A 24437-nucleotide genomic window follows, 5' to 3' on the forward strand; every position below is an offset into this window, starting at 1 on the left:
GCACATATTACTGCACTAACTTATCACATTCATATTTACTTTATTGTTAGTTCCTTCTTCCACTAAAATGTGAAATCCTTACAAGTAATGGCATTATTTGTCTTATATATTGTTGGATACCTGATTCTCAGAAGAGTGCAGAGCCCACAGTGGATGCTCAGGAAGTATTTTTTTGAATTAATAAATGAAAGAATGATCATACACAGAAGAAATTGTCTTTTCCAATAGAGTTTAAATTTCATGAAGGGAGGGACCACATCAGTTTTTTTCACTATTGCATCTTTAGTACATCACCTGACGCATAGTAGGTTCTTATTACAAATACATTTCATGAATGCAATACCATATTTGCACTGTTAATGCTTTTGAACCTTCATAGGGACGTTTATATTTCAGGGATATTTGTGTTCAGACCCTGACTGTTACACAGTATGTGAGCTTTTCCTCACAATTTCCTATCATCAGGAAAAGCAGTTGGCGTCTTATCTCTACCTTCATCCAAAGTAATCAGCAATCTCATTGGAGAAATTTGGCCTCCACTGAGACTAGTTCTGCAAAAGAAAATTAGACTTGGATCTAACAATTTCCTAGGGCCATCAGTTTAATTGTGAACATCCAGTGTGAGTAAATCAGACTTCAAATTATATGTGGTTTTCACCAAATTGCTTAGTAACTGTGTTGACTCTTCCATTCACTGATCTCTAAAATTGGGAGACTTGAGATGAAATTCCATTCTCCTAATATGTAATTCAGTATTTCTCTCACTTTGGCAGTATATAGATCACCTAAGAGCCTTAATAAAATGTAAAATCTGATTCAGAAAGTTTGGGATGGGGCCTGAGATTGTGTGTTTTTTATAAGCTCCCATATGTCACATAGCTGCTGATCCCAAACCATACTTTAAGTAAGGAATTAGATAACACTTGATAATAACAATAAACACCAGCTGTATGCAAGTACAGCACTTTGTGGTTTTCAAAGAACTTATTTGTAAATTAATTTTTTAAAAATCCCTACAAAGACACAATTCTTCAGGTGTAGATGAGGAAACCAAGATTGAGAAAACTTATATCTTTATTTGAAGTAGCACAACTAGAAATTTAAGCATGTTTCTCATTCCCTGAACTCCACTTGTTCCCCCTTCACATCACCTGTTTGGATCTATTCACCCACTCATTCTCAGTAAACTTAATTATGCTTCCATCAGGACCTACACTAGAGGGGCTAAAGATACAGCAATAAATGAGAAAAAGATCTTGCCCGGTTTTCTGATATGTAAATGGAATGATTGGCCCTTCCCAACTCCAGTGATCTGTGATTCTATTACAGTATGCCATGTTTACAAAATGGAATTTTAAAATTAAGCATTATCTTAGGCATCGTTTTCTACCTGTGTGCTCTCAGAATCAATAAACTTAAATTCAGCTCATCATCACCATCATACAAAACTTCCTCCCACATTCTTTGTCTCATTGCATACAAGCATGTCTGAGCCTTATTTCATACTATCCAATCAATATTTAATTCTCCTCCTAACTTTTCCTCCTAGGTTGTACTGTTTTGTGCTTATCCTGGCCACTGCTGCCCTAGTTCATGTTTCCTCTTGTCTAGTCTGGCAGTGTCCAGTAGCACTTTCTTTGGTGATGGAGATATTCTGTGTCTACACTAATCCAATATAGTAGCCACTTGCCATATGTGGGTATTGAGCACTTGAAAGGTGACCAATGCAACTGAGGAAGAGAAATTTTAATTTTCCTTAATTTTAACATAAGTTTAAGTAGCCACATGTGCTTAGTTGCCATCTCTTGGACAGTATGTGCCTGGGCCCTTGCAGTAACTTTTCTGCCTGGTTTCCGCTGGCTTCTTCTTATATCCAAATTTATTTCCCTCATTCATTCACCAGCATGATCTTTCCAAAATGCAAATCTGATGGTATCACTTCTATGCCTTAAGTTCTTATCCTCAGGATGAAGTCTTTGCTTCCTGACTGGCAAGGCTCTTTGTGACCTGGCCCCTTTCTGAACCCACCAGCCCCCTTTCTGCCTCATAGTTAATGCTCTGTCAATGAGCTATACTGTCTCCACATGTTGTCCTCTCTATGTACCAAATCCTACATATCCTTTAAGAATCAGTTCATCTCCATGAAAAATCTTCCTTGATTCATCCCCACCCAGGACCTCTGCTATGTTTTCAGGATATTCTACAGATACATATATCATTTCAGGTAACCACACTATTTTATCTGTCTCATGTTTATTGGTGGTGATAGTGGGAATTCTTAAAAGGAAGGGTTATTTCTAATTCGTCTTTATCGACTGAGTTGCTATCATAGGAAGTGAGCACTACTAGCCATTGAATGAATCAGGGATGAAAAGGAAAGAGGGAAGGAAGGAAGGGGGTACTAAACCAGTTAGTGTCAATATTTTAAAAATAAATATTGGCTGTTAACTGTTAGTGAATCTCAATTTTTCAGTTAACTTTATATTCTTATTATTATATAAATCCCAGTTAGACGTATTTGATTTTTTTTGCAGGAGTGCGTGATAGGTTTCCTATAAACAACTGACAATTTGAATTTAGTTTCAGTTGTACAAAATAAAAGGCATTCAGACACAGAAAGACAAATTTAACATGTTCTCACCCACATGTAGAAGCTAAAAATTAAAACATTTGAACTCGTGGAGATAGAAAGTAGAATAATGGTTACCAGCAGGTGGGAGAGGTGAGAAAGTAGTGATGGTTAATGGATACAAAAATATAGTTAGACAGGATGAAGAAGACCTAGTATTTGATAACACAATGGGATGATTATAGTCAATAATAATTTATTATATATTTTAAAATAGCTAAAAGCGTAAAATTTGAATGTTCCTAATACAAAGAAATGATAAATGAGGTTATGGATACCCCAATTACCCTGATGGGATCATTACACATTATATGCCTATATCAAAATGTCACATGTACCTCATAAATATATATGCATATTAGGTACCCATAATAATTAAATGTACATTTTTAATGAAGAAAAAATAAATAAAAGGCATTGGATCTTCTCTACATAGACAGATTATTTTAATCAGCCATGTTATGTTTCCTTATCCTACAATGTCTGAGCTTTGACTACATTGACTGGTGGACTTTTAAAGCCAGAACACACTAAATTCAGCCATATTGTAACTGTCCAGTGAATTTGCCTTGCCTGCTGCCAAGAGAGAGATGATTTATCATGACAGGGGAATTGCAGTAGAGACAGAGTAATTCACTCAAAGCTGGCTATGTGGGAGACAGGAGTTTTATTACTCAAATCATTCTTTCTAAGCATTGGGGGATCAGAGTTTTTAAGAATAATTTCTTGGGTTGGTGGGGAGTAGGGAGCAGTGAGTCAGGAGTTCTGATTGGTTGAGTTGGAGATGAACTCATAGGAAGTCATAGCTGTCTTCTTGGGCTGACTCGGTTCCTGGGTGGGGGCCATAAAATCAGATGAGCCAGTTTGTCTATCTGGGTGGAGCCAGCTGATCCATTGGGTGCAGGGTCTGCAAAATATTCTCAAGCACTGATCTTAGACTTTACAATAGTAATATCCCCAGGAGCAGTTTGGGGAGGGCAGAATCTTGTAGCCTCTGGCTGCATGACTCATAAACCATAATTTGTAATATTTTGGCTAATTTGTTAGCCTAAAAAGGTGGTCTAGTCTCCAGGCAAGAATGGGGTTTGTTTATGGGAAAGGGCTCTTATCGTCTTTGTTTTAAACTATAAACTAAATTCCTCCCAAAGTTCATTTTCATCCCAATGCCTAAAAATGAACAAGGACAGCTTGGAGGTTAGAAGCAAGATGAAGCTGTTTAGGTTAGGTATCTTTTCACTGTCACAGTTATAATTTTGCAATGGCGGTTTCATATCATTTTTCAGAGGTAGAAACCATACAACTTACCCATGATCAGTCAGTAGTTAGCAGTGAATTCAGTCGAACCTGGTGTGTATATGGGTACATTCTAAATGTCTAAATCTGGAAAGAAAGGTATTTTGTTTTTGAAACACCTGCTTCAGAGGAATTTTTTTTATTTGTTTGTTTTTAATGACAATGATTTTGGTTGAGAGTTTACTTAAAATTACAAAGTTGCTGCCTTTGGTACTTCATGCTGTGCTAGTTAAAAGTGGGGTGGATCATCTGTCTAGGAACAATGACCATTTTCCCTTGAAAGTTAGGGAAGTCTGCCTTATCTCAAAAGCCCTTGCCTTGGGGCTTCTGTTCAGATAGTATCAGCTGGAACAAATAAGCTGAGATTGCATTTGCTGTTTTCTGTGCTAATCTCAAGAACAGTTCCAAAAATGGTTTGTCAGCAGCTGAAGGGAGCACAGAATCTGCGGGCATGACCATATTTCTCCTCACAAGAAAAAACACTTTTTAAGTTCCTTGGAAGTTGATTACAATGTGCTTTTTGCTCCCTTTTCAAAAGTAAGATAAGTATCGGAATCTATCGTTTTCTAGTTTGGATGTATGCCTAAACAGCCAAAGAAGTGCATCAAAAATGGGGAAAAAAATGTGGAAGAGCCAGCCTAAATCTCTCCACAGACTATAACTACACAGGCAAAGTGAGGTGAAAAACTTGGCAGTTATCTAGGGGATTTTCCCAGTTTGGTTGATGCACTGGACCATCCAGAGTTCCTCTTCTTAAGTAGTTTTTGCCTGAGTTTTCTGAGAAACAGAAATAGCACTAAATATGAATCCTGAACTCTGAATAATTGTGTTATATGTCTCAAAAACTTTTTGTTATCAGCCACTAAAACAGAAGTCAAACACTTTTTCTTGTGTCTCACACAATCAAGGTAATTTTAGTGCACTCTGTCTCCCCAAGCCACTTTTCACAAGAAGAGTCCTCTTCGACAACCACCACCACCACCTCCACCACAGAGCAAACTTGTTTACAGCCTCACTGAGTCATTACTGTGCTACATTTTGAACACAGAGAGCAAAAGGACTACCTTGCATGAGCTTATAGACTTGTGAGGAGACAGACAAGGAAGTGGCCAGTTATAATCAGGATGGGCATCCATGTTGACCCACTTCTTCTGGTGTTTCAGCCATTTGATAAATGTTTGCTTTGTAAACACTGTTTCACAAGTGACACTGTGTATTCATCACAACTGTTTGGGTTGCAAATGACTGAAATCCAACTCCAACTGGCTTATAAGGCATTTTTGACAACTTTATTGAAGCATAATTTACATTCCATAAAATGCACTAATTTTAAGTGTACAACTCAATGATTTTTAATAAATTTACTAAGTTTTGCAACTATCACCATCATCTCATTCTGCTTTATTTTCATAACCTTTCAAAGGGAATCTGCTGTCTCATGTATCTGAAAATTTTAGGGTTTGCTCTATGTGCTAGGGGAATATCATCAGGACTTGATTTCTGTTGGTTTCATTCTCAGCCAAACTATTCCTTGGTGAAATGACCAATGACCTCTAGGGGATTATCTACCATGTTAGTAACCCCAGCAGAAAACATACTTCTTCTCCAGTTGTTTAAACAATTGTGTTAGGGTGATACATATTTATTCTGATTGGCCTAGACTAGGTCACATGTCCACCCCTGAACCAATCAGTTTAACCAAGAGTGTGTGATGCGGTATCATTGGCCATGCCCGAGTCACATGAAAACCCCAATAGCCAGAGAATGGTGTTACAGCCACCCAAAGTACATAGTCTGAAAATGGGAAGACATGATTTCCCAAAGGAAAATTGGGATGATTATTATTACTAGACAAAAAGAAATGGATGCTGTGCAGGCAATACAATAGATGTCCGCTTTACAGGAAAATTGTGATCAGAGTGATGTTGCTTCTTTCCTTTTGACTCCCCTGTAGTGGTTACCACGGAGCCTTTTATATAGCAAGTACTCAAAAAATATCTGTGGATTGATCATGGATAGGCTAAACTGTAGAACAGACCAAGAATGACAGACTTTTGTTTTCTTATTTTATTGTTGGGGAAGGCTATAAAAATTAGGAAGATGATTAAAATTATTAAAAGCTAATAAAGTGGGGCTTATCTGAGAACCTATATGGGAGAATGATGGTCAGAGAATGGCTGGATGGGTGTCAGAACTCAAAAGCAGATTGCAGTCAGACTTTTCCCCTGTGTGGGGGATTGAATACATAAATATTACACCCCCATACACATACAGTTGGCCCTTGAACAACTAAGGAGTTAGGAGTACCAACCATCTGCACAGAAAGAAATTCACATGTAACTTTTGGCACCCCAAAAACTTAACTACCAATAGCATACTGTTTTTTTTTGTTGTTGTTGTTATTTTAAGAGAGACAGTTTTGCTTTGTCACCCAGGCTGGAGTGCAGCAGCATAATCGTAGCTCATTTTAACCTCTAACTCCTGGGCTCAAGTGATCCTCTAGCCTCACCCTCACAAGTAATTAGGCCTACAAGTGCATACCCCCACACCTGGCTGATTCTTTCATATTTTTTGCAAAAACAGAGTCTAGCTATGCTTCCCAGGCTGTTCTCAAACTCCTAGACTCGAGTAAACATACTCCCTCAGCTTCCCAAAGCACCAGGATTATAGGAATGAGCCACTGAATCTGGACTAATACTCTACTATTGACTAGAAAGCCTTAATGATAACAGAAACAGCTGATAAACACTTTGTTTTTTAATTGAGACAATCTCACTTTGTTACCCATGCTAGAGTGGTGCAGTGGCGTGATCACAGCTCATTGCATCTTTGACCTCCTGGACTCCAGCAGTCCTCCCACCTCAGCCTCCCAGGTAGTTGGCAGGTGCACACCGTCACAACTGGCTAATTTTTGTGCCTTTTGCATAGATGGCGTTTCACCACATGCCCAAGCTGGTTTCAAACACCTGGGATCAAGTAATCCACCCACCTCAGGCTCTCAAAGTGCTGGGATTACAGGCGTGAGCCACTATGCCCAGCCTATTTGACCTTTCTTAATGCTCTTTCATCAGAAGAGTAATGCTAGTGAATGAGCTGGAATTAATTAAGTGGTATACGATATGCTGGCAAGAAACCTAGCACATTATAATTTATATTCACAAAACATTTTTTTCAAACTATGCAAATCTTTACATCTAACAGAAAAACAGTAAGTGAAATTCTAGAACCTTTGGAGTATACAATTCAGTAGCAATAGATACGTTAAAGTATATCGTTTATAGAAAGGGCCAGAGTTGAAATTGTGTAGGAACAACCTGTATTTTAAAAGTAAATTTTACACTGTATTTCCTAAAAGGAATATGGTTCACAGCAAATTTTAGATCCATAAAAACTTTATTTTTAGTGACTTTTAAGGTTCTCTTTCTTGACAGGAACTTCAAGAAAGAATGGCAAAATATTTCTTTCTTCCACTTACTGCAATGTGACTATGAAGATGCTGTAAAAATTTGCAAATTAGGTTGTAAATAGCTGCAATGAAAGCAGCTATTTACAACTCTCATAGCCACATTTCCTGAAGTACACTTTACATTATGGTGGAGACAGATATTAAGAAATAAACCTGAATGCTTATATAAAAAGTCCAGCCTCCTATTTTTCAAGCACAGTGGTATAATTGCAGCCCTAACTTATGGCATACTTTGTAGGATTGCTGATTAATTACAAGACCTCCTGATGTTTTATATTCTTTTCAACTTTGTTTCCCTCTGCTATGTGACCACTACAAAGTGAGTATCCCTAAATCACTTATTATTCAGGTTACCTAATTTTTAAAAAATGAATTTGCTATTAACATCCTTTTCTTATATACCACTATAACTCATAAATGTTAAAAATCATTCTGCTCCTTACCTTTGCAGCTAACTCATACACACATTCACTCACTGACTCCTACACCTACACATACAGACACACACACTCAAAGGTTCTAATATATTCCTGATATTTACCCAATCAGACATGTCTGACCGTTCTGCATGACTTGATGTGAAGTATTGGAACACATCAGCAGTGCAACAAAGCATGTTTTGTTAGGGATCATATTAACCAATCCCATTTTCAAAATGATTATAGGGATCTAACTTGAATAATTTGCTACTGTGGATTATTTGGAAACAGTTGTAGCACATTTTGTTTGTTGCTTGAGATTATCAGTGTTTTCAGAACGCTGTATTCCTTTCATAGTTCTTTGGAGTTTAATGTTTATACAAAAGCTCCATTTATCAGATTTTTCAATAAATGTAGTGTGCTGATTATTAGAGGAGAATTTGCCAGAAAACTCCTTTACATATACATAGTGCAAGTATGTTCAGATATTATCCACTTCTTTGCTTTAAGTAGGTCAGGTTCACAATGAACTGTTCTCTTCAAACCCCTCCCCTTCATATCCTTATCAAATTCCCTTTATCACTGTCGCATCTAAATTACTATATTCTACTTTGCCACCAAGATTTTTAATACTAAGAGCTTCCTGCTCCTTTCTTAAGCTCTTCTCTTTTTTCTGTTGTCAACTTCCCCCTGGAATTAGGAAACGGTCCTTGCAGATTTGGGCTATTAAATAGGAGAGGGCCCATATATCAAGTCCTTAAATGTTCTGTTATTATGAGGATTATTTATTGGAACCCATTACCTGTTCGACTTCACAGTTCTTTTTAGATGGTTTGTCTGAAAAAAATAAAGGCTCTTCCTTGAAATGAAATTGCTTTCTTTGCTATCTAGGGAAGAAAATAGTTGAGTCTAATAGTTGAGAAAAGAGAGGAGGATTGCTGCAAGGACTTGGGTTGATCATAGAAATTTCTCCTATGCAGAACAGATCTGAAAGTACAGAAAACATAAAAATAATTTTCCTGAGAAAAGAACACCCAGGTATTAACTTCAGCACATAGCATGCATTATTGAGCCTTACAGAAAAAGTAAATACAGCTTATATACCCTAAAGATTTTTTGGTGACTTCTCTGTTTATCCCAGACAGTGATTTCTCTGTTCAGTTTTATGAGGTGGAGAGTCTTAAGGAGGCCTGGAAGTGTTCAAAACCATTATGCATAGTTTCATTTTGGGGGAGAATGTCATAATTTGCTTCCGAATCCTAAGAAATCTCTCACCTCTACCCACACATCAAAAAAGGTTAGAAATCAGTTCTAATCCCACGAAGTATCATCAATATCTCTAAAATTCCAAAGACTAAATGAATTTTAATGCAATAATCAACATGTTTAATGTGTGCCTGTTTGTACAAAAATGACTGTATAAAATGATAGGGGGATAGAAAGATGGATAAGACCTGGGGTTTGATTTCTGGAAATCATTTGGATAAATGGGATGATGATATATTGAGGCAGTGTAACATCAATGCCACCTGAGTAGATTGGGTAGCTTTGGAAAGTCATGAATTGGCCATAATGTGATTTGCCCAACACAGTTTACAGTTGTTCAGAACATTGTAAGAGGAAGTTGATCATGGGAACATGTTTGAAATAGATGCGTGTTTCATAAGGTACAAGATTGGCACTTCTCCAAGTACTCAGATCATCTTGGATGGTACAGAGTATACAGACATTAAAAAGCACTGAGCAACATAGTTCTCTTACACTCCTTCTGAGAATATCAAGGAGAAACTCATGATTGGTCCTAGCATGTCTGAACACTTTAGAAACCCTGAGTAATCCCTTTTACAAAAAAAAAAAAAAAAAAAGTTGTCCCTAGGCGGAGAATCCTGGCAGACAACTTTACCTAGCTAGAATATAATACCTTAAGTGTGATTTTATCATGTTTATTTTTATGGTTACCACTATTTATGGTAAGTGGATCCTGGTTTCCATGTATCATAGCAATATCAACTTTCCTTTATTCTTTAATTTTGAACTTTGAGCCATTTAAAAAATATTGTGACTATTGGTTATTAGAATGATGCTGAAAATAATAACAGAAATGATAATTGCAGCAAACAATTACTAGTGTTTAACATGCACCATCACAGTTATAAATGTGTCACAGGAATTTTTACATTTAACCTTCTTACAAAAGACCTATGAAACTGAGGTGCTGGTATTATGACCCCCATTTTAGAGACGGCAGTCTGGAACCCAGAGAGGTCGAGACTCCCAGGTCACATGTCTAGCAGTTAGAGAGGCAAGGATTTAGGCTGTCTGGCAGTACAGGAATATGGCAGAAATTGAGAGATGTCAAGAATTCAGGAAAGGAGTTCAGGAAATGGATGACTGTTGGTGATACTGAGTTTCTGTTTTTCCCAGAGGGCAAAGATGAAATTGCTTTAGAGACAGGGACAGGACTTGGGGATGTTAACTGGACCTTGACACTGGTGTTCTATTGTGATAAGTGTATGAACTAGTAGATTCCACTTTAGTTTTCTTAGAAATATTGAAAAGTTCTGGTTTAAGGGGTTGAAGCAAATAAAGCATGATCCTGCAATCATCAAAGAGTTGCGAATTGGGTGCACAATAAAATTAAAGGACTTTTAGGCCAGGCGCGGTGGCTCAAGCCTGTAATCCCAGCACTTTGGGAGGCCGAGGCGGGTGGATCATGAGGTCAAGAGATCAAGACCATCCTGGTCAACACGGTGAAACCCCGTCTCTACTAAAAAGTACAAAAAATTAGCTGGGCGTGGTGGCGCGTGCCTGTAATCCCAGCTACTCAGGAGGCTGAGGCAGAAGAATTGCCTAAACCCAGGAGGCGGAGGTTGTGGTGAGCCGAGATCGCGCCATTGCACTCCAGCCTGGGTAACATGAGTGAAACTCCGTCTCAAAAAAAAAATAAAATAAAATAAAATAAAATAAAATTAAATTAAATTAAAGGACTTTTTATTTCTGGCATGGCCAATATTGCTATTTGTCTTGTAGAAACCTCTTCTCTTTACTAAATTATATAATCTATATAGTGGGTGTCCCCTTTCTAATTAATAATTAATATTGTCTTCCAGGCATTTTAGCTACCAAGGGGTAAAGGAAGCTTCTGTGATTTCAACTTCAGGTTATTTTTCACATATTCTTTACTTTTGCTTCTGCTTTCAGACACATTAATAGGGACACCGATTTCTCCATATTAGGAAAAGCTATTTTGACAAGGAAAATTAGAATGCAAACATAAAAAAGAGAACTATTTAATTAAAACCAAAGATCCAATGGCAAATTTAAAGAAAGTCTCTTAAATGTGGTTACATTTTGAGCTTCTCGTTTCATTTCTTTCCTACACCCCCCAACACCGCAGGATGGCATGGTAGGACAAGGCTTGGTAGTGATCACTGAGCTCAAAACTCCACTCTGTTTCTTATCAATTACATTGACCTTGGATGTTTTAATTTACTTCTCTGAATTTCATTTTTCTTAACTGAAAAATTAGGATAATGATACTCCTCAGAATTATGCAGATTAAATGAGATAATAAATGCAAGTAGCCAACAGTACCCAGGAGGATGTTGTAGGTGCTTAATAAACTTCTTCGGCGTTTCCATGTGCCCAGCACTCAACTTAGAATATTTACAGTTTGTCCTCTGGGTCTCATGGTCCATTTCTGTCCATGTCTTCTTTAGTTCTAATTATTTCTAGAGACAGCTGCACTTGGTTATTAAACTATTCTTTTACAAGCTACTCTAGTGTCCCGAGTTTGTTATATACAACTTCCTGAGTGCCTTATATGTTTTAATAAGTTTTTTCTCGTTATAAAAGTTACATTACCTATTATGAAGCTTTGGAAAAGTATATGGAAGTATAAAAATAACAAATATTACTTTAAAGATTAATATTACTTTAAATAATATTACTTTCCTTTCCTTACCCCCATTCATCTTCACAATGCCTTATGGAAATTACGTTGAAATTATCTCAGGTCCTAAATTCTCAGAAGAAAGGAAATCTAAATCTTGCATTAATGGAAACATGCAGAGATCTTGCACCAATTAAATATAGCAATTTAAGAAGCAAATTTTAGACAAAATGACATCCAAACAGGTCCTTTACTTTATTTCCTTTTCCCAAAGACATGGTGTTTTCAGTGTTATATACTGACCATGTGAATAAATAAAATCACAAAATTTTACCAGCCCAAGAAAAGTATTTCTCCTGTTCATCATGCACTGTGTCACAAAGAATAATTAAAATTCACTCTGTAATCTCTAATACTCATCCAGCCCCAGGCAGAGAGTTATTTCCAGGTTATTTTAAAGGGCTTTCAAACTGTTGTTAAGATGAAGGTAAATCTGGATCAAACCAGGTTAAACAAACACAAGTTTATTTTCTCTTTTGAGCAGTGCTACAGACAAGGGCAATAGAGTCTGAACGCAGCTTGTTCTTCAGGTGGCCTGAAAGGCATAGGTTGTTGAGCGGTTTATTAAACCCAAATTCTACAACAGAAAGCAAATTATCTCTAAGGGAACTTTGTCACCAGGGTGTCTGTTCAATAGTGATGTCTATTGCTGCCACAGAGGCTACATGGAAAGATCAATGACAGGTTTGCCTGAAATTACCCCTGGAGTAGGTGTCTTCCCATTGACCTACATTTAAATTTGCTATCCAAAATACCTTTTTTTTTTCTTAAGTTAAGGAGAAAAGCCATCTTCTAGGGGTCTCAATTGACTCTTTATAAATTGCACATTAGCACAAAACAATCTCTCTTTCTTCTATAATTCAAAATAATACACTCCTTCCCATCATACTGAAAATTTCCATGTATCTTTTGAAATCAGGTATGTAAGCTTGGGCAAATTTCAGTTAAAAGTTAAAATACCTTTTGAATTTTATTAAAAGAGATAGCCAAGGAAATTCAAAAAAGCCAAACAAGTCTTTTTTCTTTTCTTTTCTTTTCTTTTCTTTTCTTTTCTTTTCTTTTCTTTTCTGAGAAAAGTCTTGGTGTTATTTGCTCTCGGGCAGGTCTATAGCATACAGCATACCCATGCCAATTAATCTGCAAGGCTTTTTTAATTTCTCAACTGGCACAAAGCCAGGGACCCCTGTATTGCATACATATGTCAGCTCTTGTGGTCACAGGCTAATTCTCCTGTTGATAGGTAAATATATGCGTCGTTATCTCTGTCTCTTCATTGCTACTTTTCCACTCCTTCCACATTGTGACTATTTCTCAGGAATTGCACTCCAAAATTATGCTATATTGCTATTGCCTCAAGGGCAAGTAAAGACAAGGCCTTTCTCATAAGCAGTTCAGCTTTCAGGCAGAACAGCTTAGAAAACCATAGGTTTCCATTTTGGTGTATACCTGCTCTGTCTAATTTTGGTTATAATTTCAGCACCAAAGTAAATATTTATTACTTGGCCAGAGTAACAAGAAAAAGATCAAATGGGAGATGTAGTTGAATCCAACCAGCAAACTGGGTTAATTAAAGAAGAAATTAAAATTGCAAGCAGGCCCCAATTTTTTACTGGACTTTTATTCTTTTGTCCATTACCCATTACCACCCCCAAACTTTTATACTCCTAATTTAATTGTTACTGTATCACCAAAAGAGCAATAATTGCAAGTTTCTGTCAGCTGTTGTTGGGGAAAAGGCCAAGCCTTCTACAGGCTGGAAGGAGGCTGAGCAGTGGTCATGGGAGGTGGTGCCAGGCCCACAGAAGCAGAACAACTCCTTTGTGTCACTCCCTCTGCCCCTGTCTAGGGGCTTCAAACAAGGTCTACCAACCCTAGGGGGTTTCCTCTCTTGATACCTGTTATGGGTTAAACAGTGTCCCTGTAAAAGTCATATTTACCAAGAATCTCAAAGTGTGACCTTATCTGGGGCCTTTGCAGATGTAATCAAGTTAAGATGAGGTCATACTGGATTGCATCAGCCCTAATCCAATGGCTGATGTCCTTATATAAGGAGAGGGAAATTTGGATACAGAGGGAAGACAATGTAAAGAGACATACATCAGCACCATGTGATGATGGAGACAGAGATTGGAATGATGCCTCTGCAAGACAAGGAAAACCAAAAAAAAAAAAAAAAAGGCGGGGTGGGGAACAGCCGCCAGAAGCTGGAAGAGAACCATAAGGTTTCTCCCACAGAGCCTCCAGCAGCAACCAACCTGGCCAATACCTTCATGTCAAATTGCCACCCTCCACTGAAGCAGGAAAGGCTGTGAAACAAACCTCTGGAAAACTGAACTGGGAAGGAAGTGGTGATTAATTCGGCTGCAGCAGCATAGATGCCTAACAGCCAAGCTTTCCAACAAAGACAATCCTTGCCCTTTTAAAGGCTTACAACTCTAGAAATTACATGTGAAAGGGTCTTGATCCATGAAGTAGGCGTGGGGTATGTGACTTAGGTAGGGGTCTGATCATGTTTAAGTAAAAACAGTGCCTTCTGGAAAGATTCCTCCACACCATATCCATGATCTATAGATGGGATTGTGGTTAGCAGTAGGGGTCTTATCCTTAACCTGACTGGCAGCGCCAACTGGTTCCTCCTCTAGCTGACTTCTAACTTCTCCTTTTGGATCCAATGTAGAAGACTGAAGAGGATTAATGGCCTCCTTCCTTACCACCACTGCCAGAGTATAAATCTTTATTGTTGTAAAGCACCTGGTTTGTGGTATGCTGCTATGGCAGCCATAGGATGCTTCTACCACATCACACCCATTGTCCCCTCCCACTCCGATGCTCTGTTCTCTCTGTGCAGTATGTCTGGAGTGGAAACATAGAAGAGGGGGTAGATCATAGCCTTATAACCACAGGCTACCCTAAATCCCTGTACTATGTACTCAGGCACATGCTGGTGGTGGTTTAAAGTCAGGGTTCACAGCCTCAAAGGCCTGCAGGGGCCTGGTAGGAACATGAATGAGAGGTTCAAGCCAGGAATGGATGGGAGCTAGAAAGCCCACCATCTGCTCAAAGGGCTGCTGCCCATCTCCTCCAGACTATTGGTGCCCTGAGGGGCTATGTTGCCAGTATTGCCCTGTCTTCCCATATGTCACAATTAGCCAGGAATTGGGCTTTTATATAAAATTACACAATTATTAGATTATTATTATTTTTTTAACTGTAGAAAAAGCAAACACACCTGTGACTGGGAAGTTCCTCTAGTCTGTTAATGAGGGTGACATGTGCCCAGTCCTGTACTGTCTTATGAGGCACGAGAGACCTTTGGTTGCGAGATGCCTGCCTAACTGCTCTCATTCTAGGACATTGCTGATGGCCCCTGGGGTCAACAGTATTTCCTACCTGGAGCCAGGACTCCTGTGACAGCACTGCCATCCTCCCCTCTGCCATCCTCCCAGTTTTCTTGAGCTCAGAAGTAGTATTACTGAAATGTGAGTTAGTTACTCGCCCCTTGCAGAGTTCAATTAACAAGAGTGAGGTCTGGTATAAAGAAAGTGATTTATTCCAAGGCTAGCTTAGGGGAAGAAATACAAGTGTCCTGCCTTAAGTGTACCACTTCACTTTTGAAACAGAAAGTGGGTACTTTTAAATGTAGAGGAGGAAGCAAGAAAGGGAGGGGTCCGTGTGATAGCTCTGGTCCCTCATCTGCTAGGTGGTTGACCTTGTGACTGCTGACACCTTTGTGGACAGGACAAGGCTGTAAACTCACCAGGTAGGAAGGAGTTTCATATCTCTTGAGGCAGTCTCCTGGCAGGAGGGAGTTTTGTAAAATTGAGGCAGCCTCCTGGTAGGTGAAAGTTTCTTTATGGAGTGCCTAAGCACTTAGTTAGATTAACTTGCCCTGTCGGGAGTGTCTGGTGGAAGGGAGGTAAAAGGCTAATTTGCATTTCTAAAGGGCTAAGTGGGAAGTGGGGAACAAGGGGGATGAGAAAAGAAAAGAGAGAGAGAAAAAGAATTAAACCATCTTAGAAAAATAGAGCTACTTGGTGACCATAGCAATAATTATGTTAACTATGTTTGGGATTTTGTAATAAATTTTAGCTCTTCAGGAGTCTAGCATCCTTTGTAATGTGTATATCTGTTGTTTCACTTTCAGGCTTTCAACTTTCAAACATGTTTTCTGGAACTGATCATGTATAAAAGAGAGCAGAAACCTCTTAAGGCCCTTTGAGATTTTGTTTAAATTTCACGTAATTTTAAGTGAGCTACTTTATTCTCAATCTAACAATAATAAAGATGATTTAAAATTTAACATAATAATCTGTCACTTTGATGTTTTGTTTGTTTGTTAAAAGGAAATGATCGCTCCATAATTTCTTTCTTTGCAGAAGGGGAGAAGCGGTTTTCTAAGTTGTATTCTAAAGGGATTTATTTCTAAGAAAGAGTTTCAGTGTGACTTAAAGCCAAGCAAGAATATGCTGTTTCCCTCTCCTGCAGTTGGGCTTCCCGCTGAACTGCTCACAAAAATCACAGGTCTCCATTTTGGGATAATCTTCCTCTTTGGGGTGATAGAGTGAAGTTGGGAGCTTTTGTCATTTATTACTAAAGCCCCCAAAGAGAAAAGATCAGCATTTTTAAAGGTCCCGTGTCCCCAGACTGGTTTGATTTATAGGACTGACAATGTCAGCTCTTCAATGGCTGCAACCCAGAGCCTCATATGAAGAAAGAGATTCAGTTTATCTCATGAGTCCAGATTTGTTCCTATCCTCTGTGGATCCAAAATCTCCAAATGACAGTCAGGGAATAACTGCTTCTTTATGCTCTAGGTAATTTACTGTGTTGAGAATTAGGTGACCTCTTTTCATGTAGGGAAAATTAAGTCTTGTGTCACGTCTTTATTTTTACTGCTTGCTGCTTTATCATCTTTGACTTTTCTCTGATACCATCAATAATTTAAGAAGGGCCCACAGGTAGGTCAGGACTAACCTATTCTAAACCAAGAACAGATTTACATTTTCAATTCTTTTTATCTTACCCCATCACTATTCATAAGTATTAGGAGGAGCTCAAAGTTCATTATCACCCTAATAGCTACAAGTTAGTCAGTAGTTGAAATTGAGGAAACCGAGATGAGATGGATCACATAGGAAACTTTGAAATCTCATCGGGAAGCAAACATGAAAATAAAGCTATTAAGTGGCATTGTTGTCTGGGGTAATGCCCGAGGTTTGACATCTCATGCCAAGAAAATTAAGGACACAGACACACACAGGGAGTGAGTTTAGGAGCTGAAGTTTAATTAGCAAAAGAAAGAGAAGGGAGAACAGCTCGCTCTCTCTGGTTTGTGTTGGAGACAGGCTTGAGGAGGCGGTGTCTTATTTACATAGGGCCCAGAGATTGGTTGGACCAGGTGTGACGTTTACATAACTCGTGGGGAAGCTGGCTGCCCCACCCTCATGTTATGCAAACAGGATCTTTGCCTGGCCAGCCCCATGCTGTCTGCTTCTTGCTATACACACGGCTGGCAAAGAGAAAGAAAGATGGGGCCACTATTTTAAACATGCCTAGTCCCAGGTAGCCTTTTCCTATTGGCACGGCTGCCGGTATTTACCCATGCAAGCTTCCAGCTTGCTTGTCTATGCAGCTCGGTTTTACAAGCTGCTCTTTGTTAGAAAAGAAAATGATTTGAGGCTGCTTTTCATTAAGAGGAAAATCTTACTGAGGACTACCGTACCCTCACTATCTGTCTAAATAATTTCTTCTTAACTTCTATATCACTATCCTTGGACTAGATTTAGGTACTATATTCATGAAAAAAATGAATGTAATATTAGTGGAAAAACCCTTTTTGTAAGTTGATAGAGGATCCAAATTGAAAGGAAGAAAATATCTAAGAATTGATATTGAGTTTTATTTCAAAATTTCCTTGAGCTAGCCAAATCTGTACCCCAAAGCCAAATGCTAGCTTTATAGCTTATTTCTGGCTTATAAAAATCCCATAAAACATTGGCTGGGCATAGTGGCTCACGGCTGTAATCCAAGCACTTTGGAAGCTGAGGCACTCAGATCACTTGAGGTCAAGAGTTTGAGACCAGCCTGGCCTATATGGTGAAACCCTGTTTCTACTAAAAATGTAAAATATTAGCTAGACGTGGTGGTGCACGCCTGTAATCCCAGCTACTAGGGAGGCTGAAGCCAGAGAATCGCATGTATCCAGGAGGTGGAGGTTTCAGTGAGCCGAGATTGTGCGGCTACACTCCAGACTGGGTAACACAGCAAGACTCTGTCTCAAAAAAAAAAAAAAATCCCATAAAACACATTAAAAGCAACAGGTCAAATTGTATGCTTAGCCTTCATGCAGAAAGATAAAACCAAAATTGTATGATACAGCTGTGTATAAAGAAATATCAGGTACTTTTTTTCATATTCAGAATGGTGTGGTTATTCTTCCATTACAGATAACATTCATCAGTCTTCTACCAAAAAGTTCTATCGAGGCAGTTATCACAGAATCATCTGCAGAATTCATTCCCTCGGTTCCGCTTTTACTACCACTGTCACCTGAACAAGTTCAATAATTTCTTGAAAAGATTACACTCTTCCTGTTGTAAAAGCTGATAACTCAATTTCTAATATTTTAAATCATTGGCTTATGTAACTGGGGCATCCAAGGTGTTGAATTCCACCAGGGACAGAAATGGGCTCAAAAATATCATAAGGTCTCTGCTTCTCTTTTCTCTTTTAGGCTCTGTTTGTCTTTGCTTAGCTTCGATAAGGCATGTTTTCTCTATATGGTAGGCAAAATGATTGCCAACAATTCTAGATTCCCATCTTTCAAATTTAGCAATTTCAGCAGAAAGAGATTGTTTTCTCAAAGAGCTCCTGGTTTTGATGGCACCAATCACTATAGACAAGAAAATAGGGTCCCCTGACTGACCATCTCTAATTCCCTGCCCATCTTTATAGCTAGATAGTCTGTGAAACAGCTTTCTCGTTGAAAAAAGTAATGCTCCTTTTACTGTGTACTTATAGAATGTGTATGTTTTCATATATAACACATTGTCATTATTTCTAGATATATAATCACCTAAACTCATGATTTATTATGAGCTTCTTGAGAACAGAAGCAATAATTTTCCGATCACTAAAAAATAGCACAAGGCCTAATATAGAGGAAATATTTAGTAAATAACTATGAATGAATGAGTTCAATATATCATCCCCCTTCTGTGTCTATTTGGTGTCACCTGTGTGCTTTGTGAGGCATAATAATGTGCTGTAGAACTTCAGAGTGGCAGAACTACTCATCAGTTGTCTTAGCTTTAACACAATCCTTTGCAATTGCCTGAAACAATTACAAAGGATTTGTAATCTGGGTCAAGGAAGGCACAGAGCTTCACTTAATAGAACATGTGCCTAACTCTGGCCTATTAATGAGGGTCTCAGTGACATATGCCGACACACCTGTCCTGCCTGGTGCATTTTACGTGTCAGGAATTGTTCTACGCACTGTGCATCTTTACAACAACTCTATGAGATATGTGTAGCTACTTTTATCCTATTTTCACAAATAAGGAAACTTAGGTACAGAGAGGTTAAGTTTCCCAAAGTCACACAGCTCCTAAGTAGTAGAAGCATGATTTGAGCCTAGACAGTTTAGTTGCAGAGTTTATGTTGTTAATTACTACACTATACTGCTGTATAAAAAAGTTGTTGAGTTTCTCGAAAGAATCGTTTACCAAACTTCATATTACTCCCACATTTAGATAATAGGAAGAATAAATAATCACAGCAATATGATATGATCTAATGAAGGCTACTGAAAGTTATCCCTTCTACAGATAATCTCCCTCACTGTCCTTCTCTCATCTGTAATTCTAACAGGGTCTTCCTTATTTTACTTACCTCTTTGCAAATAACATTTAGAGAGTTAAGTCTGTAAACCAATATCAGGCACTGAAATCTTTCAAATGAATAGTAAATATTTTATAAAATTATTTTGTAATTTCATGAGGTCTATAGGCAATTGGGTAGGGAATCTCTAAGGACAACGGGGAAAGAAAGCCTTGTACTAAGACTGTTAAAAGCTAGCTGGGTTTTATGCAATACAGTTACCAAAAGTAGGAAGCAGGAATGGTAATGATGGTGGGGAAAACATTTGAAGAGTGTAGAGCACATTGAGTTAAAGGAACTTTTTAGGTATCTTATCTCATTATAGAAGAAGGGATTTTAAAAACTGAATTAGACCAGTAGTTCTCAACTGGGGGTGATTTTGACCCTCAGGGTATCTTTGGCAATATCTGGAGACGTTTTTGATTGTCATGACTTGGGGAAGGGTTAGAGATATAAGAATCCAGTGGGCAGAGGCCAGGCATGCTGCCCAGCATTCTCCCCAGGACAAAGAATTGCTCAGTCCAAAATGTCGCCAGTGCCAAGGTTGGGAAACTCTGTCTCAGAGCTTGCATAAGTAACTTGGCTATGCCATATACTTGACAAGTTTCAGAGTCAAGGCTAGAAACCAAGTCATCTGATGACAAACCCTTTACTTGTTTCCGTATTCATGTCCTTCAGCATGTTAGAGTTTGATACAGGCGATGGCTTTAGGTTTTGGGAATGATCATGATACTATTTTTAATGGTATAATTTATTAATAGGTGTTTTTGCTTTGAAAGTCATCTTACCCCTCAGAATGTTTAATATGCTCCAGGCCAGTGTTACCTCATGGAAGATAAGTCCATAAGTAAAACACAAATGTCACCTTACATATTGAATTCTCATATGCTAACATTTCACAATTTCTAGCAAATTATTTTATAAATGGAGTGTGACTAACTCCTTTAAAGCTATTTTTGTTATTATTGAGGTAATTAAGATTTGTTCACCACTCTGTTTTTGTCAGTGCATCTGCTTATTGCCAAATGAGGTATCAGATGGTCTTTATTGAGCAACTGTTATGTGTGTATCTGTGATGTAAATGAAAAAAAAAGGCCTCTTGTCTGTCCTTTTTTTTTTTAGCCAGAGCTTTGATTTGGCTTATGCTAAATCATTTTTCTAAATTGTAGCTTTGAGACATTTTATTATAAGAAGTTGGTAGTCATATATGTAAACTACTAAGAACTTAAAATTCATCATACATTTACATAACTTTAACCTTAATCTGCTAGTAAATGTTTAGCTTCATAGATTTTGGCAGCTATGTAAGAACATTCTCCTTTACCTGAGTGATTAAGGGAATAATTTTTTGATGAGCATCTCTTATTCTTTCTTTATTGGCAGGAGGACTTACACCTCTGCTTCTCATTTTGTCACTTTGGATTCAGACACCTCTATAGACATCACTGAGGGCGGATTTCAGTAGACTTTGAAAAACAGGGATGTTTTACCTCAGGCTCTTATGCTTCCAAGTTTGCAAAACATAGTGACCCACAAATCCCTCAGCAGCAACGGTCAGCCTAGGAGTTAGCACCTCACTGGCCGAGGCTCCAGCTCAGCTCCCTTGCCTCCACCAGGGGCATGGCTCACCCCAGCCCCAAGGCCAAGGCGTCCCATGCCAGAGCTCTACCAAAAAGCAGCATAGGTACCGCCAGCCACTACAAACTGCCCAACCACACGTGCCCTTGTGCCCTGTCTGCATCTTGTACCTTGATTAGGGATGACTCCGTTAATTGGTATATTGATTTCAGATTATTAGAAATAACAGTCAAAATATAAAAAGAAGACTTATTTAATTACTATGTTAAAAGAAAACATATTAAAAGAATGTTATCCAATTTTGCCTATATGTACAAATGACTAAGAGAACACAATTTTTGTTTGTTTGTTCGTTTGAGTCAGGGTCTCATGCTGTCTCCTAGGCTGGAGTGTAGTGGTGCAATCTTGGCTCACTGCAACCTCCACCTCCTATATTCAAGTGATCCTACTAGCTCAGCCCCCCAAGTAGTTGGGACTATAGGCGCAAGCCACCACACTTGGCTAATTTTGTATTTTTTTGTAGAGACAAGGTTTTGCCATGTTGCCCAGGCTGGTCTTGAACTCCTGAGCTCAAGTGATCCTTCCACCTCAGCCCCCAAAAGTGCTTGAATTACAGGCGTGAGCCACAATACCCAGCCTGGTGAACACAGTTTTAAAGATGAAAGAGAACCACTGCCTAATAAATACGTATCAGGAAACATCTAGGAATCTTACTGATCCTATCTTATCTAATTCTTGCTATCAATCTGTAAGATGGACATGGTTACTTATATTTTATGGAAGAGGAAGTAAAAACAAAGTGAAGCAAGTTGCCTTTAGTCCATACAGCTAGAACCAACAGCAATGGAATGTGAACTCCCAATCCTTTGATTCCAAAATTCTTTTTAGAGTTCTTCCACCTTCATACACTCTCATCAGCCTGACTGATAGATCTGGACCGGGTCCTCAGGAAGACTATAGCTTCTCCATCCATAAAAGCCTTCACAAATATATATGCAACATTTGCAAATCCATGCATTTACACCTTCACCTGTGTTTTTTAAATGCTTACTCAAAAGTTCTATGAAGTGAGGCTTTGCCCATCATAGCCCCCTTATTTCAGATATTTGAAAGGACTCTGTTAAGTCTAGCACTAGTGCCAAGTGGTTCAGCCACTCTGAATTCCTACAGCATATTATCAATTTTTCCTTTAGGATATTTATTTATTCACTTATTCACTTATCCATTTAAATATTTCTAGTATCTACTACATACCATCCTGTGTCCTAGACCCAGGAGGTTCAGTCGTAAGACAAACACCATCCCTGCCCTCAGAGACGCTACCATTCTATGCAATAAGACAACTAACAAGCAAACAAATAAAATTTCCAGATTGAATTTAGTGGGAAGAAATAAAGTGGCTACATGAAAACAGGGAGACAGGGAGACATGGAGACCCACTTTAAACAGTGAGTTGGGAAAGATCTATAAGGAAAAGCTACCTCTACACTGAGATCCTGAAGGTGAGAAGGTGACAGCTATGTCAAGATACAGGGAAGTGATGTTCAAAGCAGGCAGAACAGCAAGTGCAAAGGACCTGAAGTGAGAATATTTCAGATACTCTAGTAACATGCAGAACAGCACTGTGACTCGAGCTCATTGAAGGGTAGAAGTATTAGAACAAAACAGTAAGCAAGAGAAGCTTTTTAAAAAGTTAGATCCGTTAGGCTTTACAATAAAGCTCTAATGAGAAAGTTATTCAGAATGTAGTGGCAGTGCCAAGGATGTAGCTTTAAGCCAAGAGAGTGATATAATCTGATTTAAATCTTAAAAGATCATCTGGTCACTGACTGAAGAATAAATTTGAGGGACAAGAGTAGAAACAGGCAGACCAATTAGGAGGCTGTTTTGATAGACTAGGTGGGAAGGAGGGAGCGGAAGAGATGGAAAGATGTGGGCAGATTTGAAATATAAGAGAAATGTAATAGACATTTACCTTAAATGAGCTATTTGTGTACGTTTTTTATTTCTCTGACAAGCCTCTAAGCCAAGCTGTCTGTCTTATTTATCTTTGTATTTTCCTACTCTCTTCTGGTAGTAGTGTTGAAAATAGAGTTCTTTAAAATTCTTCCTCTTCCAGATTTTGCATCGGTCAACAAAAACATTTTCTTCCCTGCAGAAAGTAGATGTTTGACCCTATTTGTAAGGCCTGAGGCTTGCCGTCCACATTTGCTATTCTGCCAAAGTCACACTGAGTTGTGGAATATTTTAATTTTTTAAGTTCAGTTTTTACGTCTCATTAAAAATGTATTGGCTGACATATTTTAGAAATTAATATGGTTAATAATACCTCATTTAATTTAAGCCTCTAATTTAGAAAAAAGTACTTTCAATGAAAATGCTTAAATTGATTAATCAAAGGATTTTTTTTCTTATTCCTCATTAGCAGTTTTAAGACTAATGGTGATCTACCATAAGCCTTCCCTTTGCCTAATGTGGTTAGAGCTCTGAAAGAGAAATTGTCACAACCTATTTAATATTTATAATGGTTATTCCAAATGACTATTGAGACCATTTTAACAAGAAAAATATTAAAAACACTAAACAAGTCACGTATCTTAATTATGTTTATGTGTATTGGACAAATATCCTAAATAAAGATGAGGCTGTCAAATAATGTAGCAATGATTTATGGTTTGAAAGATGACAGAATGATAGAAATAATTTGCAATAAGTCATATGAGATAAATTTCACCATTTTTGGTTCATTTACTTTGATTTCAGAATTACCATTTCTGAAGATGGAAACCTCAGAATCATCAACGTTACTAAATCAGACGCTGGGAGTTATACCTGTATAGCCACTAACCATTTTGGAACTGCTAGCAGTACTGGAAACTTGGTAGTGAAAGGTAATGGCTAACCCAAAGAATTCATATATTAATATATGTGTTCTCATGTCTAATAATGTAATCTATAGAAGTGGCATCATTCATTTTAATATGTACAGATATCACTGTGTTGCTAAATTAATTCATCACGGCAAACATGATATGATTAATAATTCTTAGAAAACTCCTGGTAATGAATATGATTGAAAGGCTATTTTATTTCAGAATCATCCAATACAATTTTGAGAATTATAGCTATTGTATCTATTATAGTATTATAACTAATGTTATCTTCAATCCTTTAATTAAATTTCTTTCAAGTCTCTATAAATTTGAAATTCATGTCTAG

At 38.0% G+C, this 24437-nt stretch overlaps 1 protein-coding gene across 6 annotated transcripts in view; it reads left to right on the top strand.

Annotated features, from left to right (window-relative positions):
• Nucleotides 1–24437, top strand: part of CNTN4 (contactin 4) — a 969481-nt gene that overhangs the window by 869568 nt on the left and 75476 nt on the right. For all 6 annotated transcript variants that reach the window (XM_032289676.1, XM_032289672.1, XM_032289675.1 and 3 more), the window contains one exon: nt 23982–24109. In XM_032289676.1, coding sequence (XP_032145567.1) covers nt 23982–24109 — 128 coding nt within the window. The remainder of the gene's footprint in view (nt 1–23981; nt 24110–24437) is intronic.

The sequence above is a fragment of the Sapajus apella genome, unplaced genomic scaffold (assembly GCF_009761245.1).
Source record: "Sapajus apella isolate SASKATOON/1434 unplaced genomic scaffold, GSC_monkey_1.0 scaffold23, whole genome shotgun sequence".
NCBI classification, from domain to species: Eukaryota; Metazoa; Chordata; class Mammalia; order Primates; family Cebidae; genus Sapajus; species Sapajus apella.